The 12,300-nt window shown below is 35.4% G+C and overlaps 3 protein-coding genes and 1 pseudogene across 3 annotated transcripts; 3 read left to right on the top strand and 1 right to left on the bottom strand.

Annotated features, from left to right (window-relative positions):
* Window positions 1-391: 391 nt before the first annotated feature.
* LOC116924542 lies at window positions 392-3,307 on the top strand (annotated as a pseudogene).
* A 3,481-nt stretch (window positions 3,308-6,788) lies between these two features.
* LOC116924471 lies at window positions 6,789-7,666 on the top strand. The gene is made up of 2 exons (XM_045174935.1): window positions 6,789-7,108; window positions 7,169-7,666. The coding sequence occupies exons 1-2, from the start codon at window positions 6,797-6,799 to the stop codon at window positions 7,517-7,519; spliced, it is 663 nt and encodes a 220-aa protein (XP_045030870.1). The 5' UTR covers window positions 6,789-6,796; the 3' UTR covers window positions 7,520-7,666.
* A 1,035-nt stretch (window positions 7,667-8,701) lies between these two features.
* Window positions 8,702-10,087, top strand: LOC116924392 (putative nuclease HARBI1). Its single transcript, XM_032930923.2, has 2 exons — window positions 8,702-8,800; window positions 8,871-10,087. Exon 2 carries the CDS (start codon window positions 8,876-8,878, stop codon window positions 10,052-10,054), a length of 1,179 nt encoding a protein of 392 aa, XP_032786814.1. The 5' UTR covers window positions 8,702-8,800; window positions 8,871-8,875; the 3' UTR covers window positions 10,055-10,087.
* LOC116924393 lies at window positions 10,075-11,716 on the bottom strand. Its single transcript, XM_032930925.2, has 3 exons — window positions 11,340-11,716; window positions 11,207-11,278; window positions 10,075-11,136 (listed from the first exon to the last, which is right to left on the bottom strand). Exons 1-3 carry the CDS (start codon window positions 11,512-11,514, stop codon window positions 10,889-10,891), a joined length of 495 nt encoding a protein of 164 aa, XP_032786816.1. The 5' UTR covers window positions 11,515-11,716; the 3' UTR covers window positions 10,075-10,888.
* Between the last annotated feature and the right edge of the window lie 584 nt (window positions 11,717-12,300).

Below are 12,300 nucleotides of genomic sequence, written 5' to 3'. Positions count from 1 at the left end.
TGAAATATCGCTTTTATTTAGAAATCTAATTAACGAAAATGTCGCTTCACTTATTCTTCGATAGCGTGGTTTGAGCAGATTAGTGGACTAAAGCTGCAAAAGTATCTCAATCGTTCCATAATTAACAACGTTGCAATTATACTACATTTGTTAATAAACATTTTTTAAACGTGCTGGTCATTGCGAGTTAAAACGTATCAATATTTATACGATTGAAGATTAAAAATATAATAGTACGATATTTTAGCTACCAATTTCTAAACAATAGCTGAAAAATATTTAGTAAATGGCAACTCTAAATCATGTGGTCAGAAAGAAGAAGAAGTTTGCCATTTTGAAAAATAAATTTGAAGCTCATCGTTGTTCTGTTCGTGGCTGAGTACTTGCAATCATGTCAAATTTCATTTTAGAAATTCAAAAAACTTTACCTGATAAAGGTATATGACTGTTCGTTATTGCAGAAAATTGGATACAGAATGAAATACTCTATTTACCAGACGAGTCTTATTCTACGGCTTATTAAATAAATCTCATTAAAGGTGGTACGCATCCCGATGTTGAGAAATGGAACAGCAACCCTAGTTTCAAAATGGTAGGAAAATTTGGTATATAGGATTTTTACTTTAAATTTTTTGCTTTTTATTGTGAATATTTTATTAAGATGGTTATTTTGGTTCAATTGCTGCATACAGGCACATATGAGCAGGCTAGAATGATTCCTCCCCGGGTAGAAACTGCCCACATAACAATTTAATGCAGTAACTCATCCAAAATCTGACTTACTAGGACGTGTAGTACTGGAACACCAAAGGACGTTATAAGGACGCGGTTCAGCTACGGTTCTTTTTGAAAATAAATCACGTTTCTCAGAAGACTTATTACTGTCTTATTTTGATCCATTTTTTTTAAAGCCACGTTTCCACAATTAACAGTGTAACGTTGGGTTTCAACTTTGTAAAAGTTACGTACACCACTTCAAACAATAATCTAGAATTGCTTCTTTCAATATGTAGTGATTGGTTAAGAAGAAGTCTATGGTGCGGGAGTCCAATGATCGAAACTTATAACAATTATGTTTCTCTTCTGCTATTTTGTTCAAAGAGCGCTTACTGTCAATGTATTACATGCTAAATATTATTCAAAAACGTTTTTCTTAATAATGGAAGCCAAAATTTTTTCACTGTATTATTTCTCAGTCTAAAGATACTTGTAACAAAAATGAATGTTGCGTATATGGTAGACTACACAACTGTCAAGCGTGAGACCCGTGTTCAAATCCCATGGCAGAATAATATTTTAGCGTTTTTTATAGAGAAAAAAGTCGTCTCAGTGAACGCCAAAATGAGAGCTTTGGTGACCATAAAAATCCGTGTAATAGAGCAGTTTTTGCCGGTCATCAACACCTGCTAAAATCATCTTTAAGTCGTCATTGTAGGATTTCAGGGCCGAATAAGGACATTCTAGTAGTACCGTTAGGATGAATAAATATCCTTTAGAAGACGTCAGTGTGCTGTATGGGTGGTTTGTCCATTTTGGATGTTAACAATAAAGGAAGAGGACAACAAGAAAAGAAGAGAAAGAAGCTTGCCATGCCAGGAGAATCCACAACAGACAATGATAGTGATAATGAAATTGTCTCTCAACCCGCTACACAATCAGCAGTCAAGGCCAATAAGCATTCCAAGGAACAGTCTCCTAAAAAGACGTCAAGAAAACCACAAGCAACTTCTACATCTATTTAAAAACCACCAGCAGGTCTGCAGATTAACAAAAATACAACCAACGGTAAAAAAAAGAAACACTTACCTGGTCACTAATACTTTATTCGCATTTCACTTTCAGTTATTGATATAACAGCAAAGCCAACTGTGGACACCTGTAATCATAATTTTCCCTTGTTACTGAATTAATTTAAATATAATCCAATTATTTACACATTTGTAATATGCTTAGGAAACATCATCTGCCGCAGAACTACTTCAGACGACGATGATTCGTATGGAACCCACGAGCCCGGGAAAATTCGGGAAAAATATATATATATATATATATTGGTATTAAACAATGCTTTACGCCGTACTTAAATGTCCAATATTTTCAGAAACAATGCTTTCAGAAACCATGCGCCCAATTATAAGGGTTATTCAATTGGGGAATACCACCATAATGGGAGCATAATTCTAATCATCCGAATTCTCATAAACAAATTTATACACCACCCCCTGCTTTGCACGATTTTGCCAGCCAGCATATTGGTAACCTCTCAAACAATGGCCATTCATCTCAACTTGGTAATAAAATGTTTTATTTAACAATACTCTAATACTAAATCTATATTTTCTTTCAGCTGCTAATCATTATGGAATGTCATCAACCTCTTTTCAGGGAATGCGTTATCCAACGCCCACACCATCCCCGTCTCCTGTACCACATGAATTTCCAAACGTCAGTGCACCTATAATCCCAATATCAGCGCCCAAAAGGTATCAACATCCAACTAGCAGTACCCAGGCAATTGAGTGTGATGATCCTACACTTGGGGTTGTTTCACTAAATGGTAACAATTAGACATGAAATTAATTTTTAATATTTCTACTAATGTATAGCCATGTTTATAGGGAAAGTTGCTCCCAAGAAAGAACAGTTCATGTCAGTTTGGGCCAAAATCAAGAAAAGTCATGAAAAAGTCAATCAAACCACTTAGCGATGAAGAGTGCAATGTCATTGAGGATTACTTGAATCTTCTTCCTCTGAAGAATTTTGAAGAACTTGATTGTTTTGAAAAAATTATTAGGAAGGATGCAAACATATTCAAGAAGCTTGTGAGTTGTACCAAAGTGATTTACGAAAACCACACCAATTATTGTAGTTATTTTAATTTATGTATCTCGTATTGGTCTGTTGGGGAAGAGATATCTAAAAAACAGTGCTGCTGACTACGTTCGCAGAGTCTGGTCAACCATTTTTGCTGATTCTCTGTCAAAAGAAGTGAATTGGCTAGGGAGACGAGACAAAAGGGTAAACAATGGATTAGGCAAAAGAGAATTAGTTCTTGTGTCATCACGAAGTCAGGGTTTGGTAAATAAGTTATGTTTTTACTCTATATAATTAAAATTCAGTGTGGTTTTAAAAAATAATTTTAATATATAAAATTTTAGATGGAATACGTCCTAACAAATCTTTCGTTGAAATGGAACATGAATTGTTCGTTCAGGAAACAAAACAGCATCTGCGTAACGCAATAAAGTCTCGTTTTCATTCTGCAAAATTGGATACTCAATTGGATGTAGAGTCGGATGCCAATTAAGAAGTAATTATTATTTTTTATTCCTACTAGTATTAAAAACATTTTATTTTACAGGTAGTTTTCAGTCCAATTTGTTCTCCTGAAACTCACGTTTCGTTTTCTCAGAATATTTATTTTATTTGACTAAGAAAAGTTTTCAATAAATAAAAATAAATGCAAAAATGAAGAAATCTTTAACGTCAATGTAATGAATAATAATTTTGTACCTGTATCGTCATTTTAATACTTGTGGTTATAAAAAAAATAAACTGTTTTGTTTTTCAACTGCTGTTTATTTATCTATTTCGCCATTTGTAATTGTAGCTAGACGACGATACCCTTTCCTGGTGACTATTACATGTCGGTGAACGATACCTTTCAAATATCTTCGTAAGATATGTCATAGCCATGACATTTCATCACTGCAAAGATTCATCAAAGATTTCTGAAAATATCTTTTTAGTAGATATTTAGATATCGAAAAATTATGTATAAAATATCGTGTTCTACTAGGGTACCCATTATGCTCCTAGGTATTGTAAGGAACGGTCAGCCGCGTTCCTTACATCCCTTTCTCCCTTCCCACGCTTACAACCCTTTTCCCCTCTTCCACCGATAGGTCATCTACCGATGGCTCCGGCCTTCAATATCCCTTCTACCTGGCCTTCAAACGTGTGAATTCTCCACATAGGTGTTACATTTACACACAAAATATTAATTCCCTTTGCGACACCTAACCCTAAGTGACCTTGCTCCTTCGTATAAATGTTGCCCTTTTCCCCGATTGTCAGGCAGTCTTGTGTCAGTCTTGTATCAGTCTTGTGTCAGTCTTGTGTCAGTCTCTTTTGCAGTCTTCTGCAGTCTTCATCAGTAAGTCTCTTTAAATCGGACTCGTCTTGTTAACTGTTATCTCGGTTTTTGCCAAAAACTTTGTGCAACAATAAACTCATCATCATCACACACAACTATTCCCCATATTCAATATTAAAAATAAGGAAAACTATTTTCATTCCCCGTCCTTACAGTATAATGGAAAATGGGAAAGAGTTTAGTTCCACCCCTCAAGGTTAAGTCAAAAAGCCTACAAGAATTTTAATGAACTAATTAATGCTTGAAACAAAAAACACACCTAAAGTTTTAGATATATTGTAAATAGTTCTTTCCTTTATATAACTCTGCAAAGAAAAACTTAAAAATAATACAGCCTAAACAGTTATAGATTTTTTAAAAAGGGAGAGGCTATTGAAACTTAAATAAAATATTTTTCAAACTAAAAAATATAATTTGAGAAAAATATATACCAAACGATAGAGGGCAAAAAACCACACAAGGAAGGTGTATTTTAAATTAGAAGAATTATGAAAATATTCAATTTTCATTTTGCCGTATCTATTAAACTAATGGACCAAATTAAACGAAATTTTAGCAAACAGTGTTTCATCGTTCTGTGAATTCACTGTAAAAATTTAATTTAATTTAGAGAGATGGTCGCACCAACGATTCGTTGAGTTGGGCTGGATTGACCCCACTGCAACAAAGAAAAGGGGAGAAATCTAAATTATAGTTACTAAAACTTATTTTTTAACGTGAAGGAGTTGGTTCTCCATAAGACGCTGCAGCCACAGCAGACGAACTTGGACACAAATGAGATTTTCGCCTTTGTGGAGAACACGCATCCTTAGATGTTTTACTGCTCCATTGGAAAGCCCGAACAATATAAAGGAATTTTTTATTTTTTGAATTATTCTATATAAAAATAATCGAATTAAATAATTTATTTTTGAACTTTAATTGACCAGATTATTTTTTATTCATTACATATCACAAAAATATCATGCATCCACATTTGCAAAATTATATTACCATTTCACTCAGTTTGCGCAGTTTCTGACTATCTGTTGCTTCTCTTCAGTTTTTGCATAACATTGTTTTTATAGCGCTTAGATTCAATATGATAACGAATTTCAATATATTCATAAATTTAAAAAGAAAATTGGGGATGCCAAGTCCATTCATCCCCAACCTCCTTGATGACTTTCTCAAACGAATTCCGCAGATATGCCTTGTCAGCCTTGAAGTGATTTCGAAGAATTTTCTCAATCTGGACGAGAAAGTGTAGTACATTTCTAGGGAGACAAATCTTAGGAAACCTTGACAAAGTTGGTGATTTAGGCAGCATAGAATTCACTTGGTAGTTCATTTTGTTCTGTAGTTAAGGAATCAAAGCAGCGTTTGCAATCTACCTGGTCTTGTCGAGTGTGAAGTAGGTATTTCAATAGATAATTTGTAGTATTTGATTGAACGAGGTCTAGGTTGTCTACACTATTAGACATTTCATTGTTCGTTGAAAAAATGAGCCCTTTGAGTAGCGCATCTTTGAGTGAGATTCTTGCGCATTCTTGCGGCTTGATCAACATTTCCCTTGAAACTTTTTGCATGCATTTCTTATAACTGGTTAAAAGATGCATCTTCTCTTGGTCATCCATATTCCCATCCACTCGAAGGGCATTTCTAACTGGGAAGTAGATGGAAAGCATGCGGTAAATTCGCAGTAACGTGGTTACCATTGGTGCATCTTGACCTCCTCCACAATTTCATGCTATGCCAAAATGCGCTAAAAATAAGCAAAATTCAATAATGTTACACTTATCGCCGATTGTAACAATTGTTCAAAAGTGGAAGCTTACTTCTAAGCAATCTTGATTAAACTTTCCACTGAGGACAAACTGAAAATAACATTCTTTAAAAAAAAGTCGATTAGTTCCATGGCGCTGGTCAACGTAAGGCGCATAGCATTTAAGCTAGTCTCCGAGAGAAATAAACGTGCGTTTTTGTTTAAGGCTTTTGAATAGGCCTCGGTTTCATTTATGGCCTCCAAAACATCCACCATACATTTGTAGTGTTTCTTCCAATTGCCAGTATGAATCCTCTCCTTATAATGCCTCCCATTAAGGACGTCGAATGCATTATTTCGGATAAGGCACATTTCCTCTGTCGCATTCGAATGCTTGAATACCTTCATTGTGGTGGGATTTTTCAGTCGATATAACTGAAATATAGCAATATAGCAAGAACAGCAAAAGTAGAAAACGAGAGGGTTTTGCTGTTCTTGCAATAGCACAAATTATAGTTTGGATTAATTTTAAGGCGCAAGACTATGTTTACAGGCGTAAGTTGATCTGGAGAACAAACTTTTGCTGTACTTTTGCCAATTTATCACTTACTGATCGAGTTTGCGTGGGTTGCGTTTTCAGTTTCGAGCAAAAGTTTGCAAGTATACATGTTTTGATGTTTCGCAAAACCCACAACAAGTTAATAAAAAACAAACTTTTTTTTCGGTATTACGTTATTAAAAATTAAAGTTTATTAAAAAAAATACTTACGCCTACATTTCTTTAGTTTTAGAGATGTTGAATTTAAAAAAATATTTTTTCATTTTTTTTATCACATCTGGCAACAACTTAGCAGACGACGTACTATCATCAGTTCGTTTCCTGTTAACTTTCAGTAATGACATCGAGTGAAATATTTTGGAATCTTGGCCATAATATTACTGGCCATAATTTGACTGGGAGCCGTAGTATGGGATATCGTTTATTTAGAGCTTTTTTCGGGACAACCCCGCAAGTTTGTGAAATCGTTTGGCATATGTTGTCAACCAGACGGCCACCAAATTCGACCCCCCATCATCTTTTATGGGGACTTTTGTTGTTAAAGCAATACAATATAGAGAATGTAAACGCCGTGCTTGTTGGAGTGACGGAAAAAACTTTTCGTAACTGGTCGCTAATGTATATTCAACTTATTGCCAATCTTCCCGTGGTAACGATTTTTTTTTTACACATTCCGAGACAAATATATATTTTTTCTTAAATTTATTAGCTTAATTTCGAAAGGCGTCTTGAAAACGCGCCTGAAGGCACCACTACGTTCGTCTCTCTTGACGGCACTGACTTTCCAATATTGGAGCCCACTGAATTCGACCCAAAATGGTTTTCGCATAAATTCAGAGGAGCTGGACTTCGCTATGAAATTGCACTTTGCATCAGAACGGGTAATATTGTTTGGGCCCACGGTGGATACCCTTGCGGCGAATGGTCCGACTTGAGATTAGCTCGTGATGCTTTCATCTATCATCTTGGAATTGGCGAAAAGGCCTTGGCTGACAAGGGCTACCGAGACAATAATTATTTTTTAAATCCCAATGGAAATCAGATGAAAAAAAAATTCTAGCAAGACACGAAACAGTAAACAAAAGAGTTAAACAATTTTACTCCATGAAAAATGTATTTCGTCATGTGTTAACTTTGCATCCATCTTTTTTCCGTGCCGTTGTCAACTTGACACAAATAATGATTGATAATGGCGAACCTTTGTATGAAGTTGAGCAAGTAGTAGAATAAATGAGGCTTTAATCGTAAAATTTTGTTTGAAAATTCCGATTTTACTAGGATTATCTTATCTTCCTTCAGGTTTTTTATTTCTTAAATGCGTCCTATAGTACGTTTTACCGCAGCTCCCATTCTTCAAGCATGGCTTCTTCACTTTATCTCCCCCATATCCCTCGTCACACAGCCTCCACTTGAACCCACCATAAGACTGGAAGCAGCACCAGACCGGCCATATTTCCCATCGACTTCCCAAAAGACACCTGCACCGCCCGAAGACATATTCTTACATCAGCCGACTAACACGGAAGCACCCTCGTCCAACCGGAAATTTCCAGAACATCTTTTTACCTGTTCCCAAGACTAGAATATTCTTGCATCTGCACCGCAAGCGCAAGAATATTCAACCCCTTTTTGGATGAAGATCACAATGCACAAATAGCCGTAGATTTAGAAATATTTTTACTAATTATTCACTTAAACCCTAGTTAAGTGACCTGTCTGAACTGTTCCCACAGTGGCTTTAACACAGGACTATTAAATAATAATTTATACCTCAAACTCACGCTTTCTCCCGTAAATCTCATGACTTTTAACTATAATTCTTCCCACCCCTCCGTGAATCGTCCTCCTAGCGGATATGTACCCTTTAACCTCCCTAAAATCCGACTTAAGTGAGTTGATAGTACTGTCAACTCGAGTCGGGGGTGGTTTTTGCACGGAGCCTTCTTTCCTTATTGTTTTCCTTATTCTGGTCACAGCCGCATCTTTTCCATATAAAAGGCCATGATTTTCCTCTCATAGTTAGGGTGCGTTTCCGCGTAAATCTTTTGTTGAACTTTTCTGTTCAACCTCAACTGATTAGTTCACGACAAAATAGATGTTGATCTTTAGTTCAACTAAAATAGTTAAAGTTGAACTTCAACCAATATTCACGCCAAAATGGAAATTCTAGATGGCGTTGTTTTCTGTTCCCGCCCATTGTCCCTCCTTGTTTTGCAGACGCTTTTTTTATTAATTTTGTTGTTTTTCATAAAGTAAACAAAGTAGACATAAATTACAAAAGTCTTTTCGAACTGTGAAAAAGCTATAATAAATCAGTGAAATCTGTCTTCATATAACTGTTGTAAGTTAATTTTTCAAAATTGTTTATAATTTTGTAAAGAGTGTTGGACACATTATTTCGTTATTTATAGGTGAAATGGCTACCGATAAAAGTATCCTATACTTATTAACTACCCAATACGCCATTGAACATTTATTTGATTCAAGAACTGATGACGAATATTCAGATGAAGATGAAGAATGCATTGGTGTTCTTAATTCCATTGTATTAGAAAGACATCCAAGACAAGTTGGTTATCTAAATGTCATATCGTTATACTCTGATAATGACTTTTTTAGGCATTTCAGAGTAACTCGGTGTACTTTCCTTTATGTATTGTCTTATCTACAAGATCAAGATTTTCGAAGTGAAATTACTTTTCATGGGGGGTGTGAACCAATGACTTTTCATGAGATACTTTATATAAATTTACAATACTTGGGTAATCAAGGGGCAATTAGATTGCTTGCAGACAAGTTCAATCGGACCGAATCCTCAATTTGGAAAGCCGTAGGTGAATTTTGTAACTTCATGTTTAAAAAACAAGGGGATTTCATTAAATGGCCAACTAGGCAGGAAATCCCAGCCGTTTCCAGACAATTTCGCAATAAGGCAAGATTTCCTGGGGTGGTTTCTGCTCTAGATGGTTGTCATATTCCGTTCCACCCAAAATCCCCAAATAAGACACCTTACCGCAACTACAAAAAGTTCCATAGTTTTAATCTGATGGCTGCAGCTCTTCCTAATCGCTCCTTTTCCTACGTTTTTTGTGGTTTCCCTGGTAGCGTGCATGTCTCTACAGTTTTTCAAAACTCATCACTTTTTCAAAAACTAGAGACTGCATGTAATGATTTATTCGACCCAAGAACATATCACATCATTGCAGATTCCGCCTTCGGATTAAAGGAATGGCTTATAACACCATTCAAAAAGATAAACGGACAACATCTCTCTCAAGCAAAGAAATTATTCAATAGGAAATTATCAAGTACTCGTATGGTAATTGAACTCATTTTTGGGGATTTGAAAAACAGATTTAAGCGATGCACGGACATAAACACCAGTATTGAGCTTGGGGTGGACATTGTTGTTACTTGTTGCGTTTTGCACAACATCTGCATCCAACAAGGGGACTTGTACTATGGTGGAAATTTAGATCCTAATGACCTGCATTGCAATGTGAATCTAAATGTTAACCATGCTGATTTCAGAAATAATCGTGTTGCAGAAAGAAAACGGCAAGTAATTTGTTACAAACAAGAATGCCTGTTATAGCGTTTCGCAGACGTCGTGTATGAAATTATCTGTGTACAGTGATACAAACATGGTTTCAGTAAACATTAGTAAACACAAACAATCTTGATTACGTTTACTTATTACTGCCCTGTAATTTTTTCCTCAATGTAAAACTATTAGGTCTGGCCTATTCTCGATTTAAAATAACGACGACAATGATAATAACACATATTAAATGTCGAATTTTCACTTATAACACTTTGCATAAATCAAAAATCAAAGGCCTGTCATTCCTCTTTAAGCTCAAATTTTTTGAACGATGTTATTAATAACTACAAGGTTATTCATGAACAATTCTCCGAGGAGAATGTTTGGGGGAACGAGATCGAGAACGTGAATGATTTCTATTATAATAATATTTAGGTGAACGCGATCGAGATCTCGTGACTTCGTTGAGTGTAACATTTAGGCGAACGAGATCGCGAGCTTGAAGGTGAATGACTTATTTTAGAAGAATACGTACGCGAATGTGATCGAGATCTCGAAGGTGAATGACTTCTTCGAGTTGAACATTTAGGTGAACGAGATCGCGAACTTAAAGGTGAATGACTTCTTTTAGAAGAATACGTAGGCGAACGAGATGGATTACTAGAAGGCAAATGACTTATTTTGAATGAAATTTAGGAGAAGTCAGACGTTTCTTTGAACGAGAACGCGAAGAGGAACGCGAACGCGAACTTGTTCTCTTTGACGAGTCCATCGAACCCATAGATTTCAGTACATCAATCAACTGTTGGGTTTTCTCCATTTTCTCATTATGTCTCTGTTCCTTTTTATGGTTTTCTTCCACATATCTTTCTTTTCTTTCTTCTCTCATTTTGTTGAAAGCCAAAAGCACTTTGTCTGATTTCGATGCTCTACTTGGTCTCCTTTTTTTAAGTGGTAGATATGATGCATCTTCTCCGTCCAATTCATCAAAAAATATGTCATCATCTGGGATTTCATCTTCGTCGTTGTTGGAACATCTTTTTCGAGATATTTCATTGACTTTTCCACCACAATCTTTAGTTCAACTATTGATGTTCTCGATTCATCTACATCAGTTGATTCGTTGTTTGTTCCTGAATAATGTACAAAAAAAACGATTTCTGAAATGTTTAAAAGCAACATTGTTATTGACATCTTAATTACCTTTTTTATTCTGACTGGCAGTTTCCTTCTGTGTGTTGTTAACTGATGATTCCTTGGGTGTTCCTAAATAATCTATAAACAAAAATGATTTCTGAAATGATTAAAAAAACATTTTGAATGACATTTTAATTACCTATTTTCTTCTGACTGGAAACTTCTTTCATGATGTCGTTGAATTTTGTTGGATTTTGTTGGTTTTGGTTGAAATTGTCACTAATGTAGGGTGGCCTATATGAATGGTTGTTTCCCCCTGTAAAATAATACTTATAATGACATGAACACGTAAAAAGGACATACCATACATGCATACCAAGAATTTCTTAAATTTGTTCGAAATATTTGGGTTTCTTTTTCGTATCATTTGCACTACTACCAGACTGATTGAATTTTGAAATATAAGTTCAATAATCTTTCCTGAGATTTTCCCATTTGGTTCTGCATGTTGCATCTTTATCTTCACCACGTTAACAACAAAACAAATCAAAAGCAAATTTGGAATGATATTGCTACTGGTCTTTCTGAACAAGGATTTCTTGTACAGTATCCTGCACAAAAATTCGAACACCGATTTAATTTTTTAAAGCCACCTATTGGCGGGGTAGTGGATTTTTTGTTTGTTTTTCTTTAAGGGGGAGGGTAGACGGGGGGATGGACACGACAGGGCAGGGTTGGGTAAGTCTAGACATTTTAAAAAAGTGCCTTAAGGTATTACGCTTTAAGGTAAGTTACAGGTCGGGACATTTTTGCAAACCCCTGGGTGGTGTATTTTTTAAAACGACAGTTGGAAATTTAGGGCTTAGGTTTGATAATGTTGCTTACCGAAACAATTTAGCTTATGTTCCAGCTGTCTGTAAATGTTTACGTCGTTGTCAATGACGTAGGTGTAGCCTTTCTGAATGTGATGCTGGAGATCGGTGTTCGATTCCAGATGAGGTGATGAATTATTGTGGTTACTTTTCGAGAAATTCTCGTTCATATATAAAACAAGTTTTCATCGAGCAATATGTGTTTTTTTTTTATTAAATAACTTAAAAAATAATAATTCACTTCGTTCTAAAAAAATTAATATTCCCATCATATTCGAATGAAAAATA

This window comes from Daphnia magna, linkage group LG6 (genome assembly GCF_020631705.1).
Source record: "Daphnia magna isolate NIES linkage group LG6, ASM2063170v1.1, whole genome shotgun sequence".
Classification (NCBI taxonomy): Eukaryota; Metazoa; Arthropoda; class Branchiopoda; order Diplostraca; family Daphniidae; genus Daphnia; species Daphnia magna.
This window is presented reverse-complemented; position numbering and strand designations above follow the sequence as displayed.